General features: G+C 39.7%; 3 protein-coding genes across 3 annotated transcripts; all 3 read left to right on the plus strand.

Annotated features, from left to right (window-relative positions):
* The first annotated feature begins 4,461 nt into the window (after positions 1–4,461).
* mrps14 (mitochondrial ribosomal protein S14) lies at positions 4,462–6,165 on the plus strand. The gene is made up of 3 exons (XM_015000155.2): positions 4,462–4,571; positions 5,002–5,166; positions 5,625–6,165. The coding sequence occupies exons 1-3, from the start codon at positions 4,503–4,505 to the stop codon at positions 5,805–5,807; spliced, it is 417 nt and encodes a 138-aa protein (XP_014855641.2). The 5' UTR covers positions 4,462–4,502; the 3' UTR covers positions 5,808–6,165.
* Positions 6,166–6,789: 624 nt separating this feature from the next.
* cacybp (calcyclin binding protein) lies at positions 6,790–10,329 on the plus strand. The gene is made up of 6 exons (XM_015000143.2): positions 6,790–6,942; positions 7,941–8,151; positions 8,274–8,370; positions 8,462–8,561; positions 8,834–8,928; positions 9,489–10,329. The coding sequence occupies exons 1-6, from the start codon at positions 6,925–6,927 to the stop codon at positions 9,649–9,651; spliced, it is 684 nt and encodes a 227-aa protein (XP_014855629.2). The 5' UTR covers positions 6,790–6,924; the 3' UTR covers positions 9,652–10,329.
* A 621-nt stretch (positions 10,330–10,950) lies between these two features.
* Positions 10,951–18,873, plus strand: plk3 (polo-like kinase 3 (Drosophila)). Its single transcript, XM_015000142.2, has 15 exons — positions 10,951–11,298; positions 12,207–12,314; positions 12,407–12,523; positions 12,950–13,079; positions 13,190–13,277; positions 13,670–13,765; positions 13,860–14,058; positions 14,190–14,316; positions 14,450–14,565; positions 15,571–15,691; positions 15,781–15,864; positions 16,207–16,369; positions 16,460–16,589; positions 16,681–16,791; positions 16,888–18,873. The coding sequence occupies exons 1-15, from the start codon at positions 11,083–11,085 to the stop codon at positions 17,083–17,085; spliced, it is 2,004 nt and encodes a 667-aa protein (XP_014855628.1). The 5' UTR covers positions 10,951–11,082; the 3' UTR covers positions 17,086–18,873.
* Positions 18,874–21,012: the final 2,139 nt, after the last annotated feature.

Consider the following 21,012-nt stretch of genomic DNA (forward strand, 5'->3'; position numbering starts at 1 on the left):
AGTATATTTTAACAGTTTGCATGCATGCTTTAGAAAACACAAGAGAAACAGTTTAATTAGCACCGAAGGCTGTATTTTAAATCCGCTAGCACCTTGTATGCAAACACAGGAATCAAATAAAACAGAGGTAAGCTCCTGTGTTTGCTATGATATGGCATTAGGTCATGTCTCCAGATTGAAAACAAACACATTTTTGGGAATAGCTCACTAAAACTAAAAGTGCACAGAATTTGCTGTCCAGGTGGTGAGACGGATTCACTGGCACATCAGTGTGTTAAATCCTTCCACTCTTTGCAATTACAGGTCAGACACAGCTCATTTAGCAGGAGGCCTTGACCTAGCTGACATGAAGGGCCCTTTCTCCCATAACTCAGGAATGCCAAGCATTCCCCCAGGGTTTAGAGGCAGACTTTTCCACTTTATGGCATGCAAGCAGGTTATGACATACATATGAGGGTGATAAAGCTCATAACTAGGAGACATAGTGTGATGGGATCACACCAGCCATAACTCTTTGACTTCTTGGACCACAATCTTCTGATACACCAAAGTGCAAAGAGTAACAAATTCATTGTACTTAATATTGCAGATGCATATAAAATTATAATGATCCACTAAACTGGTCTTCCAACAACTCCCACTCATTTTAGTCTTTCATTGTGTTTATAAATCCCATAGTTTTAAATACATACTAAGACAAAGATGACAGAGCAGCTCTACTTGAAGGTACCAATAGTCATGGAAAAAAGAAAGTACACCCTGTGTCAGTTTTAGGTTCATAAAATATGAAAAATGTAGCTCATATGCAGTTAAAGAATTAGTATCTAACCATAAGAGAAAAGAACACTACTGATTCTATCATATTGATAAAAAATTAAGCAAAAATTTAAATGTTTATGAAAAATTGGGCACACTTCAGAAAAGCACAAATTTGGCAAGATATGTAAAATTCTAGAATTTTATATTGACTGTAGGAATGTGCACTCTACTAAGGATGTTATACAAAATGGAGGTCTTATGCTGTATATCCACCACACTGAGCCACTCACCTGAGCCAAGCTCTGCTGGAGGTTTCTTCCAATTATGGCTCAGTAGCTCAGAGAATAAATTGACTTGAAAATACCTCTGTTAGTTTATAAGTCCCTATATGGCTTAGCACCAAAACACATTAAAGATATGTTGTTATTGTATCAACCTTCCAGACCACTCAGGTCTTCTGGTCCTCGTCTACTCTGCATCCCCAGAAACGGAAACAACATGAAAGATCATCATTGAGTTTCTATGCTCCATAATCTGGAACAATCTTCCAGAAAAGTGCAAAAACAGATGAAATACTGAAATTCTTTAAATTAAGGGCTAGGCTCCACTTGTTTAGAGCTAGGTTAGTTGGAACATTGAGCAGCAATTGCTTGATGATTTTGATGACTGCATTAGACAAATGCCATAATGTTTATTGATTGCTTCATTGCTTCATAGTTGGTGACTGTATGATGTTTTTATGATGTAAAGCACTTTGAACTGCCTTGTTGCTAATTAGGGGTGCACCGATTTACCGGCCAGCCAATTTATTGGCACCAATTTCCTCTATTTTGGGAAATCGGTGATCGGGCGACACCTATGTGAAGCTGATCTTATCTATCTCAGGAAAGGTCTAAAAGTCCAATCGGCATCATTGTGGTGCGTTATTGTTTTTTTTTTAAATTATTATTACGCTCTGCATTTAAAGTTCAGGTTTACACAATTTTACCTCATTTAGTAAACAAAGATAAGATTTATATGGTTGTTCATACCAGCAATGCTTAACAAATAATGCCAGAATTAACTGGGACGAGAAATTTCAGTTCCACCCCATTACAATAATAGATATTTTCTTATGTTGTGCAAATTGAAGAAACATTTTTATTTTTATTGCTGATTGTGACTTTTGTCAAATATTTGAACTTACAAAAAAAAGAGGCATATAATTCTGAAAGCATCTAAGATATGATTTATCCACTTCATTTTTCACATATTTCACTGCCAGTAAGGACTATATAAGATTTATGGTGACAGGTTCATGTGTAAACTTGTCAAGGTCAAATGTGTGAATGCCCACCCACAAGGAACATTTTGTTTATTGTTTACAAGCTGAGTAGCAGACATTAAAATGCCAAGCGGGAAGACACAGTCGTTTGTAACCATGAATTTAATAGCTTAGTCGTGTGTGTTTGCCCCATCTATCTTACATTTCATCAGTGAGGCATTAAGATAAGAAAGCTATGAGATGCCAGCAGCAAATTAAACCGCTTCCCTCATCTTCAAACGCTTTTATAGCAGCCACAAAGAAAATACACAGACATCTGTTCCTATCACATTTTCATCTCAGTGTGGTATGGAGTAAATCAGACCGATGTTTGATCAGCCAAGGGATCCTTATTTGCTTTAATCAGCATGTTTGGGATGGGATGAAAGAATGAATAAACCACTGTTACAGAGAATATTGTTGACTGACATCCGAGAACTTGGTGGTTTACTCTGGCAAATGAGAGTGCAAGTCTTCATCTTTAAAATAAACAACGTTCAGTTCTAAGCATTTGGTGTGCTTCCTACTAATCCTTTTTACAAAACTTTTGGAGGGTGGAATACATAATATTACATAAACTGTTTCACTTTCACACTAATAATTGATTTGTTTTAAAATTTCTACGCAAGTATAAGAAGTTTGTTCATTTTGCGTTTGCATTTACTTTACTCTTTCGATGTTTTGTTTTTTTTGCATTCTCACATGTATCCAGCATTCCCGGTTGCTTCAGCATCAGTCGCATTATGTCATTGGTTGACCATGCTCACTTGACTCCTGTCTGTTTTATGGATGATGCCACCTGTCTGTTGTCTCTCTGAATAATGTCCATTATCCTCTGAAGTACACTAGTTTAACGTTGCGTGGCTTTGTTGTTCAGTCTCTCAACTCCTGAGATCTCTTGTAAAGCCTGTAAATGCACATCTGTTTCCCAGAAAACGCAACATAAACTCCACCAATTCCTCTGTCGTACAAACCAAATTAACGCAATTAGCCAACATGGTTAATCAAGTAGTAGTAAAGCCAGAGTGCTAGTATTCTAAAAATCCACACAACCTAAGTAGGGCTTTAATTTTGTGTCATCTAAAAAATAATAAAAACCTCTTGCTTCTATTAAGCTGTAAAAGAAGTGACTGAAAAAGGCAGCAGTGAATCATTTTTAACCTATAAACTCTGAGGTTGATATCTGCTGCCAGAGGTTTTAAGGGTCTGACATTTATCATAATGTTCAGAACTGGAAATCCTGGAAGGTCAGCACTCACATCCTTTTCTGTTTTAGATGTCTCGGGGATTATTTTAACCTTCTTGGTGATCTTGGAAAAAGCCTTTAGAGGCGTTTCAGTTAAAGGCCAAAACATTCTGAGCCAAGCAGCAGCTTAATTATGACATACTACCACTGTAAAATGACAAATCTGTTTTTCCAAATTTCAATAAACTTAACAAAAACATTTTGACCTTTAAGCCAAACATAGAATGACTTGGGTTCTGTTACCATAATATTAACATAAAAATAGCTGTTACAACAAAAGACTTTCACTGATTTTAACAGTCACTACTACTGTGCATTACCCACTGCTACTATTAAGAAAACCATGTTACAAATACAGCTGTTTGAAATATACTGGCTATTAAAACCATTTTTTTTTTTTTTGTAAAAACGGTAATCTATAGAGAGGGAGAGAGAGAGATCTATAAGGGCTGCATCCGCTTTGCCATGTGTTAGTATTTATCCAAGAACGCGCTCCCTCCAGGGTCCAAAATAACGAGGTATGCTTAACTGAATCTATCATTTTGTTTCTTCTTCTCTCTATAAAATATAAAAAGACAATATCCTTCTGAACTTGATAAAAAATAAATAAATAAAAAATGTCCGAATGTTACCTTACAAAAGCGTGTTCGCTTATTCTGCATGATCTGGGTGGATCTGCACTTGAAAGTACTCAAAATACAATTTTGGTCAGATGTAATATTCTTTATTCAATATAAAATGTAAGGACTCTCATGGCTGGTGGGAATCTCCTTGATGCCGTACTGTATATTATGGAACTACATTGCCACCTAGTGGTTTCTAAGTAGTACCACAATAATTTGTAATTCTTTTCAGATGAATTTAATTATTTTCAACGGATTAGGTTCGGGGTTACTCACAGGCTTCACAGTAGTGTTGATATATCGGAATTTATATAAATCCAATTTAATCATCATGATTCAATCTAAAAACACAGCAAAGAAAACTGTGCATCTCTATTGACAAGAGATAAAGCCTAAAACAGCAGTAACTTCCGCATTGCAGTGAGTACTCCATGTATAAATAACGTTAAAGTCCGAAACACTAATTTCGGGGTTTAAATTTTGAAACAGAAGAATTAAATGATTATGTTACCCTCCTAGCCAGAGGGGGCAATATCTTCTATCTCCTTTGGTAGTTCACCCTGGATCCATCATGGCGGCTAACAGAATAGCATGTATGGGTCTAAACGCCCTTTATTCCACCGTTTACGCACCGAAACAGGTAACATACCTAATTTCAACACACATGTTTTGCCATGCGTATTATGAAGGAAGCCCTCGGTTCCAAGTCAGGAAAACTGAAAACGTAACAGTGTAACAGTGAAAATGTTAATTTTATGACTGGTTTTGTAACGCTAGCTTGGATGGTAACGCTAGTTTTCATAGAAACTGTTTAGACGTTGCTTACTGCACTGAAACTCACCTTTCTGTGTTGCGGTGGAGTAAAAAGAAGTGTGAATGTGGCTTGGAGTGGCTAGTATGACTGAAAAGCTTGATATAAATTTACCATTCTTCTCAACTTTCCATGGCTCTTTAGCTCTGACGTTTTGTGGCTTACCTTTCTTGTGGAGTGTGTTCGTCTGATATAATTTGGGAAAAGCCTGGGCTGTTACTTGCACGGCTGGGAGTAACTGCATGTTAATGATGGACAGGCGCTGCGGAGCTGCTGGGGAGCAGTGGACCAGCTGAGAAGTTACTACGTTGACTGGAGGATGCTGAGGGATGTCAAGAGAAGACAAATGGCCTTTGAGCTGGCTGATGAGAGGACACGTATCAATGCACTGCGGAAGAACAGCATCTTGCCTAAAGAACTCCAGGTAGAGTTCAGTATTTGTACCAATGTGTACCTTATTGGAATTGATCAGACATCTGCAGCTGACCCAGAACGCTACTGCTTACTGTTTCTCTAAAAATAGCACTTCGCACCAGTTCTAAAGTCTGTGTTGTCTTTGTATCAACCTTCCAGACCATTCAGGTCTTTTAGTTTAAATCTACTGTGCATTCCCCGAGTCAGATCAACATCAACTGAATGTTGATGGAGAAGCAGCATTCAGTTTTTATGCACCACTTTCACAGATTCCAGGAACAAGCTTCCTGGAAATTAAAAAAATGCTAACACACTGATTTCCTTTAAATTAAGGCTAGAGACCCAGTTATTTAGAGTTGCCCTTGATTAATAGCTGAAACTTTGTTTAAAGTGTGGAAAAGTAAATATTATGAGGGTTTCCAGTTATTAAGAACTGATTTTGGAAATTTGATTTTAATTTGTTTGCAGGAAATAGCAGACAAGGAGATCGCAGCACTACCCAGAGACAGCTGCCCTGTGAGGATACGCAACAGGTGTGTGTTGACCTCCCGACCTCGGGGAGTGAAGAGAAGATGGAGACTAAGTCGTATTGTCTTTCGGCATCTAGCTGACCACAACCAGATGTCTGGAATCCTGAGGGCAAGGTGGTGACTTTGCCCATATTGGACTTGTTACACAGATTGTGTCATTAAAACCCCGGCTGTTTGACAGGAGGGAGGACATCAGCGTTTCAAACTTGTGGATATGTGCTGTTTGCTGTACAATAATCTGCATTTGTTGTCCCCTGTTAAGTAAACTAAAATCAAAAAAAGAAAAAAAAAATGTTTGTTTCATTGTACACATTAAAGAGATGATTAAATCTTGCTCCAAATTATGTTGCTCATAGATTGTTTTATTAAGATAAACACAAAGCATATCAGTCTTATGAAAAACAAGACACTGTCCTACTATTGTAAGATGCGTCTCCTTTTAATGTCAGAAATGCATTAAAAGCTAAGCAATGATTAAATATGGCTTCAATTCATTTTAAATAAGGCTTTGATAAATATAAGGTGCCATGTGGCTGAATATCTTTCTTTTTTTCTTTCATCTCTTCTGTCCTTCCCCATTTTCTTTTGTTTACATGTATTTTATTGCTTCCTTGTGTTCATTCTTCCTATTTTTCTTTCCTTGTTTTTTCCTTCTTTAGCTGTCGTTTCTTCCATCATTTCTTTCTCTGTTTTGCATTTTTACTTAATCTCAGACCTCTGTCAAAATATAATTCATATTGAACTTTTTTATTTTATATTTTACTATTAACACAAAGTACTTAGAAATCTGGAAATATCACTTTAGAAAAGTATGGAACTTCAGAATAAAAATGTGTAACCAAGCAGGTTATACAGTATATGTCCACATCAAAATTGCACTTAAGTTGCATTTTTTTACATCGCTTAATAATAATAATCATTATTAATATTAGAAGTAATTTTACATCTAGCTATGATGCGCTTTTTAAGGCATTCAAAAACATTTTATACTTTATTCAAAAATTATTTATTATAATTGCTACTAGTTATGATAAGGGTACCAATACTCATTCAGGCCAATGGGTGGCGGTGTCAAACATTTGACCCTCATGAGCGAACAGCAGAAGTAGAGGACGTCATTTCCTGGGCCGGGCTGGCGGGGTCCATAATACATGGGCAGAGGTAAAGGAACCACTGTAGCAGCAGAGCTTCAGCAAACCGGCTAACATTTGGTTACATCTCAGAAGTACAAGATCATAATGGATATAAAAGAGCAGGTAAGCCTCAGTTTAGGCTTTAGCATTCTGACAGAAATACAATGGTTCAAATATACATAACTGAATTTATTTTACTTCCGTGACAGCATTTCATATTATATTAGTTAACTTTGACAAGTACACAGACAACGCAAAACTCTGATATTTACTGTTTCTTTCTTAAAACTCGAGTTATCTCTGCCTTATGATTCATTCTGATGTATTTCCTACGTATGATTTTAGTATTCGGTGTGCGTTGTGGCAGTGTGCGTTTTTATCTGTGATGCTAACTTAGCTTTTAGCTTTGAATGGAGTTTGCCAGAACATTCTAGCAACTTAGCTAGCAGGAGACGCCAATGCGCAGTCTCGTGGCCTACAGCTTCTAACTGCCATAGCAACGAAATGAAGTCACATGATTTAATAAATATTCCTAAAAATACTGCTTGTAATGGGTTCAGTGACAAGGATCGTGTATTTAGTCACTTCTTACTACTACAAGAAAAGAAGGGAGCAGATTCCTCTAGTCTATATTTATTTATAAGATTTGGTTGTTTATTTACCTGGTGTCATCTGCTTGCTAAATTAATTATTCTGGGTTCAATATACATTTGTCCGGATTTTAAATAAATTTCAAATTGTATGGCCACTGAAATTGTTTGAAAATCCAAAAGCTTTTTGGCCAATCAGGATAGATATTCTTTAACACCTAAAATTTTAAGATATTGACATTTTAGGCAAGTTATTTTACTGTATACAAAATAACACTTGAAGATAGTGAAAGTATGCTTACAACTGAGTTTGTAGGTGGGCTCTATTAGATTAGAATTGATTTCTAGCTGACTTTTAATATCTTTTCTATCATTGTCCTTTGATGAGTGGCTTAAAAGTTATTACCTATACTACATTATTAAATAATATAACCCTCTGTTATTTATGTTCTCTCAACAATCCAGACTTAATTGTAAAATGGCTCTGCTCTGTATGGAATATAAAACTCCCCTTGTTTTTGTCCAACACAGATCACTCAGCTAGAAGCTGACTTGCAGGAGTTGAACTCCCTCTTGGAGAAATCAGAGAGGAAAAGGGTGCAGGACGTCTTGCAGCAGGAACAGAAGAAGGTGGAGAAAGAACTTGCAACCAAACGACAGCAGCAGCTGCAGCAGGCTAAGAGAGAGGCAGACCCATCTGCAGTGTCCAAAGCAGCATACACCGTGAAGATCACCAGCTACGGTATGTCTGTTTAAAATGGATTTATTATCACTTAAACTGCATTCAAGAACTTGAGAAGATTTTTTTTAAAAGAATTGCTTAGTTTTTCTATAACTGTGATGCTTCACTCAACTTCCCTGCAGCATGGGATCAGTCGGAGAAGTTTGTGAAAATTTACCTGGATTTGAAAGATGTGCACAAAATTTCAGCAGAAAATGTAGAAGTGGACTTCACAGAAAGGTAACGCGAAAAATCAACAAATATTACCGGCTCTGTTTATTCCTCATGTGACAAATTATATCGTTACAATTTCTTATTGTTTCTCTTGCAGGTCATTTTCTGTGCTAATTAAAGACCTAAATGGCAAAAATCATCAGATGACTGTTCTTAACCTGTTGCAGCCGATCGATGAAAAGGACAGCTACAAAAAGGTCAGTAAAACTAGAAATACAAAGATATGCATATTTTCCCATCCAGGTATTTTTTTTTTTTTTTGAGCAAATTATCCTTATCTCTGGTGTACCTTCAATTATCCAGCATACTACAAATTAAACAGCTAGTTTGTGCTGAAAACTCCTGTATTGTTGTACGTTGTATAGCATTTCAAATGAACAGGGCTACTTAAACCAACTTTTGTTTTTACACCATATTTTTATATTTGGAGATTTTTGCATAACGTGAAGCTTCATTTTGTTTGTTTCAGGTAAAAACAGACATGTTGTTGATCATGCTAAAAAAGCAGACAACAAAGAAGTGGGAGTGCCTTACAGCAGTGGAGAAACAGTCAAAAGAGAAGGAGTAAGTTCAAAATGTATCGGTAGACTTTAAGTTAAGGATTTTTTTTGTTGTTTAGGCAGAAAACTAGGTTGTAATGAATTACAGTAGCTTGTGAGATACTGCAATGCATTATGAATATAGTTAAAACAACAATTTTTTAACTATTCAAGCCATCTGCAAAGTTGGGAGAGACGCAACCTGAGAGACTTGAAGATGTCCATTGACTTATGCTGAATACAATGGGATACCTTTTCAGATTTTTAGATGCTCTTATTACTTCTGCTCCACTGTTATGCATGATTTTCGTGTTGGTCTATCGCATAAAACCCCAGTATTGGCGTTTGTGTTTGACGAAATGTGGAGAAATATGGTAAATGAAGACTTCTCTTTGGCAATTCTACAATTGTAGAATTTCACATCCAAGTTTTACTTTGTACACATTTAGATAAATTACCAAATATATCTGTGTCTCTTCTCTGCCATTACCTACACTCATCTTCAACAATGATGTGAGCAGCTGAGAGAACCACGCATATGTCATACAATAGAAATTACAATATTTTCCTGCTCTTTCTCAACAGCAAACCCTCTGTGGATGAGAACGCAGACCCCAGCGATGGCCTCATGAGCATGTTGAAGAAGATTTATGACGATGGAGACGATGAGATGAAGAGAACTATCAACAAAGCCTGGACAGAGTCGCAAGACAAGAAGAAAAGAGGGGATGATATGATGGACTTCTAAATATTCCTCTTTCTTTTTTTTTTTTTGCAGTGTGACCAAATTAGAGCTTTAAAGTTCAAGAGTGCATGACCTAAATATTAAAAAGTAGAGCTCATGTCATTTTAGAGTATCATACAGTCCTTCAATAAACTGAAACTGATTTTCTGTATGATTTTTTTAGGCCAGTCATGAGCTCTAATAAATAAATATCAGTGTATTGTAAAGAAAAGCTACGTCCAGCAGATGGCGCCCTTCATTCAGTGATGGGTCATTATTGCTTGTTTAAGATTTTCCAACACCCACAGTAAATTGTGGGTAGTGTAGTCTGTGTCCATTTCTTCAGAGGATGACACGCTTGTAACGTGCCAAAGTCACACCTCAGTTTTCCTATAAATAAAGCCATCCATGGAGGAAGTCATAGCCCTAAAAACATAATTCTGCTCGTTAGAATGTTATGTTCATCTCTTCTGCAACTGAAATAAAAACAATGTGTCTTTCCTCATTCCATCATTTATATTTTGTTCTTTTTGGATAGTTTCTATTATGTGTAGAGTTAGACTGTTTTTAATTGTGCTCACTTTTCCAAAATATACAATTGTACATTTTAGTTTCGCTCTTTGGACTTTGCTGTACTGTTTTTTTTTTTTGTTTGTTTGTTTTTCTGTCATAACATTCAACAAATATAACACTTGAACCCTCTTCCGTGTTCATCTGTTTTTGTTTTTTTGGGGGGGGTTTTTTGCTTACATTTCCCTATTATGCTACATAAAGGGGTGCGTCGTTTCTTTGGCATTTATACTGTATTTGCTTTATTTCCAAACCCTTACATTTATGAATAGAGAACATTTCCTTTTTTGCACGCTTTCTCCAGCAGGTGGCAGCCTTCTGTAGAAATTGTCGGATTTTGACTCGGGGGAATTCTGAGCTTTTTATGAAGCGGTTTACACCATGCTGTTGTTTTTATAGGGTTGGGAATAGTAGCAGCTCTTTCAGCGTCTTTCATTGCATTACACAAACTTGCTGACGTGTTGACGATGTGTCCATAAACGTATGTATCAATTAACATTTGATTATAAGAAAATAAGTAAGTAAAAGTCAGATTACTTACAAAAAAAAAAAGCTGAAATGACGATTAAAATCTGAATTTAGACCTAATCTTGTAAACTGTTGTGGATTATTGTTGTATGTATTGTTTCATTCATATATATCTCATGCATCCATATTTCAGTGAGACAAGCTGAGCAAATCATCTGGACTTTCTCCTCCTCTTTCCCTCCGCCCCAACCCGTCTTCCGTGACGTCACGGCGACTATAAAGCCTCGCAGATCTGAGCCCAGACACGCCAGATGGAGACAGCCGGAGCGGAGGGAATTAGCACACACCATCATAGTTCTTTCTGAGAAAAACGCAGGAGGAAGGATTCGGATACAGCATTTCATCGAGAACGTTTAAATGGATTCCGGCTGTTTTAACGCGGCGCAGCGTATTTCGTGCCACAACATGAACGCGGATTTATTAAAGCCTGTCCCGGAGCGCGGACACCACCAGTCCTCCGCCGCGACGAAGAACAGCAGGAATAAACCCGAGCACGGCAAACCCGAGCTGGCTCAGGTGGTGACGGACCCCAAGACGGGAAGGTCCTACAGCAAAGGGAAGCTTCTGGGCAAGGTAAGGCAGAGCCTGATTATCGTCCATGCGCTCCTATCCTGTTCTACCAGTTCGCGACAGATCCATCTAGAAGCTGAATAAATTATGATCTGAGACGCAGATTGGGAGTCGCGGTGAAGTATGTTCCATGTATGTTGGTTATTGGGGAGGATTTAGAGGGGAGAACCTCGTGGTGGGTGTGCCAAATCTAACCCTACATATCCTCCACCTGCTGTGCGGGGTTTTTGATGAATGAATCAGACCCAAGGTGTGCCCAGCTCCTGCTTGCAACACCTTGTATTAGAAAAAAAAAAAAAAAAAAAAACAATCTCAGGAATGACTGAGCAGAACATTCCTCGCGTTTTCTTTGACCTTATATGGCTTCTTTTTGTCTCATTCCCTCTAAGGTAGTCACACTGAAAGAAGCCTTTTTTTTTTAGTATTTTTTTTTTCCTCAACGTGTTGCTCCATCATGTCATGTATGTGCTGCGGCGGAGGGCCGTGAGCCAGACTCCCCCCTTGCCGCCTGCTCCCTCCCCCCCTCCTCCTGCCGCAGAGCTGGAAACCTCTCCGTCACTTTCACGGTTAATGAATGCAGCAGCAGTGCGGTGTGCTTCATCCTTTACATCTACCCCCCCCCACCCCCCCCAGCAGCATGTGGAGACATGATCGCATCAAGAAGACGCAGCAGTAAACACCCGATTGTCAGACTCTGACCCAAACGCGCCTCTTGACTTGCGTACGGAAACGATCCACTGAGTAGATCGGCCTTGTTTCTATGAAGCTGCTAAATTACAGATGGCGAATCGCTTTAATTGCTCAGTCCAAAGCTGTTGATCCCCAGCTGAAAGGCTTTGCCATGGAGGCTGATTTATTTATGACCATTGCAGGGTTTTAACCATTTTAACCCGTGACTTTGCTTTCCAAAGGGTGGCTTTGCACGATGCTATGAGATGACAGACCTGTCCAACAACAAAATGTATGCTGTGAAGGTGATTCCTCAGAGCAGGGTCTCCAAACCACACCAGAGGGAAAAGGTACACTCGTCTCATTATGCCGGAGTCCATTGCGTAATCTTGAATCTATCTGGAACGTGTTCACTAACTCATCTGTATTTACATTTCACCAGATTACGAATGAGATCGACCTGCACAGGTCCCTGTCGCACAAGCATGTAGTGAAATTCTCCCATTATTTTGAGGACCATGAAAACATCTACATATTCCTGGAGCTCTGCAGTCGCAAGGTGAGGTGCTGGAATTCTCCGGAGTGATTTGGTGCAGTTTAGTTTGCTCTTCTTCAAACCTTCATTAATTCCTTGCAAATTCCAATTTTGCTTCTCAAATTTTGTCAATTTGAGAGGAAAACACCAGTCCCATCTGTAGTCTCTGAATCCATCAGAAAATAACTTGACAAGAATACTGTATTTTATGCATCAAAGTTGGATTTGAATATCTAACAAAACTGTATCACACAGAGTTGTATGAAAGCATAGCTACAGTTTTGGTATTTGACAAACAACTTATTGAAAAGCCCCAGAGAGTTAAAGAAACAACCAACTTGCTATTCTTTGCAAGCAGTTGTCTGAACTTTGACCTCTCACACAGATGCCGTAATGAATGTGTGCATTTGCACAGGGTTTGACTGTCTCCTCGTCGCTTTGTCTCTTTAGTCCCTGGCACACATTTGGAAGGAGAGACGCACTCTGACGGAGCCAGAGGTGCGATATTACCTCAGACAGATCATATCCGGCCTGAAGTACCTCCACAACCGGGGGATCCTGCACAGAGACCTCAAACTAGGTACGTGAATGAAACTCCGCTAAGGCATCCCGGGAATCTGATGTTGTGTTAGTCACGCGCACGTCCTCTATGGAATGCTGATGTAACAAAGGCATTTCTCCCTTTTTCAGGTAATTTCTTCATCAACGAGAACATGGAGTTGCGGCTTGGCGATTTTGGCCTCGCTGCCAAGTTGGAGACGGTTGAACAGAGGAAAAAGTGAGTGCTTGATTTAAGACAAAATCTTTGAATACTAAAAATAATTGGGAGAGCATTTGAGTAACTTTTTCCGGAAAGACTAAATTGGCCATTTTTTTTTTTTTTTTTTTGCTCAAAGCAGCTTAACCTAAAAACCATTACCTCAGTTACTAAGCAGTTTCCTCCTCCCACTGCTTTCCTCCTGCAAGTACCTGCCTGAACCAGTTTCCAAGTGGCAGTTGAATGCAGGGCTTAGATCAGAGTTTCAGTACTTTAGTGATCTTCCTGTGGCATACCAGAATGAGTGTAGCAGGAAAAAACAAAAGACTTCGGCTCGTTCTCTTTGTCACTGTTGCATAATAGAAACTGTTTTGAATTCTACTCGGTACTCAAACATGCACCTGTTTTCTCAGAACCATCTGCGGAACTCCAAACTACTTGGCCCCCGAGGTGCTCAACAGGCAGGGCCACGGCACCGAGTCGGACGTCTGGTCGCTCGGCTGCGTCATGTGAGTTTGGTTTAGTGGGCTCCGTTGGACCTCGCGTACCGAAATAATTTTGGCGTGAAACTGACCAGTGACGTCTCTGGTTTCGTCCTCGTAGGTACACGCTGATGTGCGGCAACCCTCCCTTTGAAACGCTCGACTTGAAAGAGACGTACAAGTGTATAAAGGAAGTCCGATACACTCTCCCCTCCACAATTTCCCCCGCTGCACAGAAACTCATCTCTAGCATCTTGCAGAAAAACCCCAGCGACAGACTGACTCTGGATCAAATTCTCAACCATGAATTCTTCTCCAAAGTATGTCATTTCCCAGCACTGTCGCAGTTTGCATAATAACGTTGTGCCATCATCTCATGATTAGCGACTTTGTAGTTCCATGACAAAGATTAAGCTTTTTTTTTTTTCTTGTTTTCTCTTTTGATTTTCAGGGTTTCACCCCTGACAAACTCCCTCCCAGCAGCTGTGTAATGGTACCAGAGCTCCATCCGCCAAGCCCTGCCAAGAAGTTCTTCACTAAAATGGCAAAGAGCTTCTTTGGCAAGAAAAAGGCAAAAGGTAAGCGGCACAGTCACCGAGCAGTTTTAAATATAGCCTTAAAAGCTAATGAACCTACTGGACTGCATTCAGGCTTTCGGCTTGAAGCCTTTCAAAGGGCCGTGGCTCATTAGAACCGCGATTCTCTTCACAGCAGAGAAGATTCCATGCGAGGAAAAAGATGACAAAGACATCTCCAAGCTGGTGTCGGGCATCGTTAAGTGTTCCATCAACAGGCAGATAAGCTACAAAACAGTGGGAGCCAATGAGGTATGTCTTATTGCCTTTTTTTTTTATTATGTGTGTGTGTATGTGTGTGATTTAAATGTTCCCTTGCTCTTCCAAGCAAATAGCAACCTGGTTTAATTAAAAGGAGAAGAACTGGCAAGTCATCCTGGCAGCTGAAACTCAAAGCTGGCACAGTATCACATGCTAAGACCTCATCATACATGGTGTGAAAGTGGGGAACAGTAGATTTCTTTTAATGTGAAGGGAAGTTTCTTTTTCAAAATTGTTTCAAATGCACTCGCCAAAAAGATAATTAAGAGTAAACACAAGGTGACCATATAAAGTTTTGGGTATTTGCATACAAGTTATTGTTAGAGGTGTTCAAGTAAGAAATTTGCCACGGCCGACTTGTGCTAGATGCTTATTGTCAGGGCTAATGTGGGCTTTTTGTTTTTCTTTAAATTATGTAAGGGGGAAAACTGATTTTGTGGTCCGTTTAAACACTTTTATGGGAGAACACATGCACACGATGTGCTCATTAGAAAAGATGGTTATCTACGACTAAAGACTAAATGCCTCAGCAGCAGGTTGCTCAGTCGGCCCATCCCCTAAACTGACTGGTCCAGCTTCTATTTATAGAGCCACATTGTTTTGTTCTAAGAACTTGGATGTTTCCTTGGTCAATGTACTTGGAATGATTAACTTGAATTCAGTTACTGTGACTGATGATTCCAAACAAATTACCGCGCTCGTATGGCATTGCGTGTTAAAGGCATTTTCACCTCTTTGCATCTTGCATTTGCAAGCTTAAAGTAAAAAACCGTAGCCAATGACGTGCCAGTCGTTTACGATGCAGTGGATGTTGCAACATTGCTGCAGGAGCTGGAAGAGTTTGCAAGCATTGACTCATTCTCGTTCTAGAGCATGTCTGCAGTCGCCGTTCTCTAACCTGGGATTATTCCTTCATTCTCTGCGATCTGTATTTATCGTATTTTTTTTTTTTTTTAAATGCTTAATGTGTCATTAATCGTGATGTTTTCCTTTCAGGGACCTTCTCCTGGTGATCAGCTGGTCAGTCCCGTGCCTCTCGAACAAACTCCTGCTGAGGAGGAGTCCAGGAAGTCAATCTCCCGCTCCTTCAAGGGAACCATGGCCAGCAGCACCGAACGTAGGTTTTTGCTCAAGTCTGATTTCCTGACATTTCTCTCACTTTTCTTGCTTATTTTGTAATGGCCATATTCTTGCTTTCCCCACCAGCCTGTGAGGATGTCCTGACTCCTGCTGCTGTGGCTGAAGCTGCCATGAAGGAGCTGAAGAACTGCCTGGCCACCATGCCTGCAGGTGAGTTTGGAAAGCTTGGCTATAATTGGTATTCGATTTGTAGCAAAGAAACGAAAAGCTGCTTACCGTAACGTGAATCATCGGGTAGTGATGCCAAATCATTAACGTAAACAGGAGTTCGTCTGAGCTAATTTGTTTCCCCTCAGACTTTTTTTTTCCCCCTTCCTCCTTTGCCCTCAGCCATTTAAGTCCTTGAAATACCTGCTGACTAAAGCATCTCTTAACATTTTTTAAGCCGTGCACCTTTTATTGCATTAATGGCGTTGGTAAGATGCTGACTTGTGGACTCTAAATAACGGCATGTTTCTTAACCCGATCGTTTCTCCTTCGCTTTCTCCCCAGCTACCAGAAACCCGCCCTGCTTGTCCCGGCCTCAGTCCTTCCTTTGGGTCACAAAATGGGTCGACTACTCCAACAAATATGGTTTTGGATACCAGCTCTCCAACCAAAGCATCGGCGTGCTCTTCAATGAGGGAACACATCTCAGCCTCTGTGACCAACGCAAGTAAGTGGCTCAGATGATGCTGTAAAAACGTCCGGGTTGACTTTTTTTTTGTTGAAGATTTTTATCTAATAAAATTCCCTTTGCCAACAGGACGGTTCACTACTGCTTGACCAACAACAAACACTTCACATTCCCAACCCAGTCGCTACCTGAGCAGCTTCGCAGCCAGAAGCAGATTGTTGAACTCATGGCCAACTACATGGAGCAGAACTTGATGGAGGTATGGAGCTTTTGTCTGTGGCTGTAAATGAAAGTAAACCTAGCAGAATGGAGTCAAAGACGATCTAACCAAACATTTCTATTCCTCTCAGGGTGGCGATCTTCCTTGTGAGGAGCAAAGCTCCGGACCCCCTCCTCTGCTGCTTCAGTGGGTCAAGACCGACCATGCTCTTGTCATGCTCTTCAACAATGGCACCCTGCAGGTTGGCGCACGCTCACAGATTCTAAAACGGAGCGAGTTGTTAAAAAGCGTTGGTCTCGCCTTTGCTTAAATCCTGCTTTCAACCCTTTCTTTCCAGGTGAACTTCTACACCGACCACACAAAGATCATCCTGTGCAAGTCGTCCGACGACGCCTACCTGCTCACCTACATCAGCCGGGAGCGCGTCTCGTGCACGTACCTCCTCAGCATGCTAAATGAGATGGGCTGCACCGCTGAGCTACGTCACCGACTCAGATATGTGGTCCAGCTGCTCCAACACCACACCGACGCCTGAGAGCAGAGCTCTCGGTCTTGCAGGCTGAGTGGCAGATACTTAAGAAGCAGCCAGACCGGTTACTGACTTTGTTTTGTTTTTTTTGTTTGTTTCCCTTACTTGGCCTTTGCTCGTTTTTGTTTACTTTTTTTTTGTTAAGGCAGTGCAGAGGGCAGGTGAAGCCTGTTTTTAACTGAAAACCTGCTCAATTCGACTGAGTGACAATCTTTCCTGGACTCCGGTTGCCAGGGTGATTGGTTTGAATGACCTTGATGACATTGAGCGGTGGTGAAGTTACCCAAAGAAGCGTCTGCCCGAAGGGTTTGTGCCTACCAGTTTTTGCCTCCAAAAGGTATCCACCTGGAAGGTTTTGATACCTGAAAGAAGAGATTAGTACCTTGTCTGAAACGATGGAAAGCGTACATGAAGACCCACTTAACTCTCCTTTACTCACTCAGAACCGTTGCTTCTCGATGGATCTTTGTGCACCAATGACCCTGCAGCCGTTGAGCTGATTGACTGTGCAGGCACGGTTTCTCAAAGGTTCCTAAACACTAAAACAAAACTGTTCAAATTGCTTGCAAATGAAAAGGGTTGATCTTGTGGTTGAAATGCGGTGAGGCTCTGTTTTCCAAAAAAAAGCATTTCAGCAGCAAGTTCTCCCTCCCTGTAGATTGCAACTGTGATCTTTTCTTTTTTTTTAAAGCTGAGTTGCTTTCAGATGTAAGAATAGTTTGACTTGAGAGAGAGAACCTCCTACCCTCAGTCGACTTCTGGCCTTTATGGAATATGGCGCACATTCATTTTTTCTTTATTTTTTTCTGAAAATGAGCCAACAAAAGATCACTTAAGATCTGAACCTCGCACGCACAATATTTTCAGGCTCATTAAATGAAGGCGAAACTAAGTCATTGCTTCTTTTGCTGCAATGTCACTTTTTTTTATTTTATTTCCAATGCAAATTTCACTGATGCGGTATACAAGATGCTACAGGGATGAACACTGTTTTGCACTTTTATTTGCTTTATTTTCTTTGACTACATTTTTTTTTTTTTTTACGCACATGTTAAATTTTATTCGTTTTTAACAAAACTATTAAAGGTTTCGGTTTTAAACAATAATTCAGTTTTAAATTCACTTGCAGTATAGGTGAATGTGTGTCCTCTACACAAGTGCCAGGAAACGAGGCTGCGTTCTTTGGGAACCTGAGGGTGTGGAGGTTTGGATAAAAGTGCCTTTCTGAGGGATGTCTGTATAGTGCAATAACAACCCTTTGTTGAATGTCAAGCTGGCTACATGCAAGATTTCAGATGGGTTTTTAAAGGCGGAGTTTACTTTTGCACTTCGAGCCAAGTAGCAAAAGTAAATCCAATAGCACTACACTCTCACTACCTGGTATAAGCTTTTAGAACAACTGTTAGAAGTATATAGCCCAATAATATCCACAATGGGAAAAAAGAAAACATTGTATTCTGTTGTACTGTACTGTAATCCTTCTGGTTTACATTGCTTTCTTGATCCAGAGTTGTGTCCTTAAAACTGTGACCTGGAATGCAAGTATTGCCTACATGTGTTCCCCAAAAACACCCAGTGTTGTGAAAGCCATCTGCCAATTCAGAAGAGTCTTTATTTTTTTGGCACATAATGTCTTTATTTATTTTTTTATTTATACATGTTTTTCTTTTTTTTTTATTTATTGTGTAAATGTTGCGGTATTGACACTAGGAAATGTTCAATTCCGATCACCTTCTTTTGTATGTCATGTTTTGGGGGGAAATTGGGACAAAAATAAAGTTTATTGAAAATTAATTTACTTTGCATCTGAGTTGTACTTTACCTTTCATCATGATTTTTTTTTATTCTCCAATATTGTATAATTTGAAACTTCTTGAATCTAGTATTACCATGCTGCCTTAAAGTGTGAACGGCTCATAATGGCAACAAAAAAAACACTATCTGCTGGAAAATGAGACCAACTAAGCGGTCATCCAAACAGCAGAACACAATTTTAATACCTTAAAATGTCACTAAAGAAGCCAGCAGCCTCTCTATCACAAAACCAGGCGGTACATGGAATAACCTCACAATTCAAAGTGATTGGAAGAAAGATGTCAAACTGCTAGATGGCTACAAGAAATGCATCTTTGGGATTCTTGCCAAAGTTGGTAACGGTATTAACAGGAGAAGGTGTCTTCTTTAGAATACATGACATCTTTTCAGTAATCTAGTGTTTATCTACAACTCATTATACAGAGACAAATAAAAAGTTTAGACAACAAATGTGGGGAAGCCTATTTTGAAATACCAGAATATTTAATAGGATGCTCAAATCCTTCGCTGTCCTGTTATGAACATCATTGTTTGCCAAACTCTATTTGGAGGAATCGGATGCTTTGTTCGGATGACACATATAGCGTTGCAGCAACAAACACTCCAGATGAGATGTGGTCTGACATGAAACCAAGGATTAATATTGGAAATGGCAGAGTATCAACCCCCTCTGTTGAGTATGGTAGAGGATCAGTGATGCTTAGGTCTGTTCTGCTTTCAGTACCCATGTAACCTGGCATCATGAAAAAAAAAAAAACGTTTTGGGCCCTGCCGGTAAAGTGAAAATGGCTCTTTGTGTGAAGGAAAATTAACTTACTCACCTGGGCAAATCAACCCAGAAAGGTATAAAATCAACCATCTTTCATGGCTGCTGCAATGCTAAATCCCACAGGACACCTGTGGGGGGGAACGTAGGAGAAGAAGAGGACTAAAGATTTTGAACAATTCTTTCCACAATTGAGAGATTGTGGAAAGAAGAAATGTCAAAGATACTTGAATGCTGCAAGTATCAATCTCATACTGCAACAATCTCATACTTGCTGAAATCTCTGGTACAGACGCCTGGAAGCAAGAACTAAGTTATTGGCACCTTAGTTCTAATGAGAACTAAGGTGCCAATAACTCTGCCTTGCTGTCATTTCTGTGACCAAAGAACGTTCTCCCCACTGACGGTTTTGAGATAAAAACTTTGGATTTTTCTAAGCCAAACCTCTGAATTTTTTTTAAGGCTTTTACAGACCTTCACCAAGGGTTACAAATATGCCCAGCACCATAACTTCATCAGAATGCTTAAAATGCAGAAATGCAGCCTTGGCGGTCTAACAATCTCATACTTGCTGAAATCTCTGGTACAGACGCCTGGAAGCAAGGCTTCAGTCGGACTGTTCTGTTCGTCTCCTTGGAAATGTGATCACTTCAAAGAACTCGACCAGTAGTCGGGAACTATCGTAGTTCACATCAGCAGATTATGCCCCAGGCATTTTCTTGTTTACTTCTCTACATTCTTTAAATTCTGCTTTCCGGCAGTAACTAAATGTCTGTCATTTGTGAGTAAAACAAAGGCATCCTAAGTGTATGTGCTGCATTGAAAGCCACTTTGGATGAGAAAAGGGTAACAGGTCCAAAAAAGGACATGACTCCATGAGTTACAAACAAAGCCGGGGAGAAGACCAGCTTTTCAGGTTTTCCAAATCGTCGCTTTTTAATCGTCGCTTTCTTGCGTTGGCAAGAAAGTGTCGACACTTTGTCACAAACTGATACATCAATTAAGAAAACAAAACAAGAAAATCAATAGGAAGCACTGAAGAAACACTGTAGACGTGTTTGTTTACGTATACGATTTAGAGCACAATATTCAGGCTAGTGAGATTTGTGCCAAATGTGTGAAAATTGTTGTAAACAATAGAATATAGACTGCAAAAAGAACATATAATGAAAAAAACAGGAGAGATTGGATGAGTCGACTAAAACGCCTATTTTCAGTTGAAGATACATCAGCTCCTGGAAAAAAAAAAACAACAAAACAACAAGCAGCCTTCCAGGAAAGCCAGGACTAAATTACCAGTAACTACGAAAGGCATGAATAGGTCTCAGCAGGTATGAATGTGTGGTAACTAA

This window comes from Poecilia mexicana, unplaced genomic scaffold, assembly GCF_051168715.1.
Source record: "Poecilia mexicana isolate PSO_F unplaced genomic scaffold, ASM5116871v1 scaffold_17, whole genome shotgun sequence".
NCBI classification, from domain to species: domain Eukaryota; kingdom Metazoa; phylum Chordata; class Actinopteri; order Cyprinodontiformes; family Poeciliidae; genus Poecilia; species Poecilia mexicana.

What these genes read in the sequence shown, in the direction of transcription:
- cacybp (XM_015000143.2), top strand. An exon ending in CGTGAAGATCACCAGCTACG is followed by an intron (nt 8,152 to 8,273) that starts GTATGTCTGTTT and finishes ACTTCCCTGCAG; the next exon opens with CATGGGATCAGTCGGAGAAG. An exon ending in AAAAGGACAGCTACAAAAAG is followed by an intron (nt 8,562 to 8,833) that starts GTCAGTAAAACT and finishes TGTTTGTTTCAG; the next exon opens with GTAAAAACAGACATGTTGTT.
- mrps14 (XM_015000155.2), top strand. Translation starts at nt 4,503, where the DNA reads ATGGCGGCTAACAGAATAGCATGTATGGGTCTAAACGCCCTTTATTCC. An exon ending in CCGTTTACGCACCGAAACAG is followed by an intron (nt 4,572 to 5,001) that starts GTAACATACCTA and finishes AATGATGGACAG; the next exon opens with GCGCTGCGGAGCTGCTGGGG. An exon ending in TCTTGCCTAAAGAACTCCAG is followed by an intron (nt 5,167 to 5,624) that starts GTAGAGTTCAGT and finishes ATTTGTTTGCAG; the next exon opens with GAAATAGCAGACAAGGAGAT.
- plk3 (XM_015000142.2), top strand. Translation starts at nt 11,083, where the DNA reads ATGGATTCCGGCTGTTTTAACGCGGCGCAGCGTATTTCGTGCCACAAC. An exon ending in AACCACACCAGAGGGAAAAG is followed by an intron (nt 12,315 to 12,406) that starts GTACACTCGTCT and finishes ACATTTCACCAG; the next exon opens with ATTACGAATGAGATCGACCT. An exon ending in TGGTCGCTCGGCTGCGTCAT is followed by an intron (nt 13,766 to 13,859) that starts GTGAGTTTGGTT and finishes TCGTCCTCGTAG; the next exon opens with GTACACGCTGATGTGCGGCA.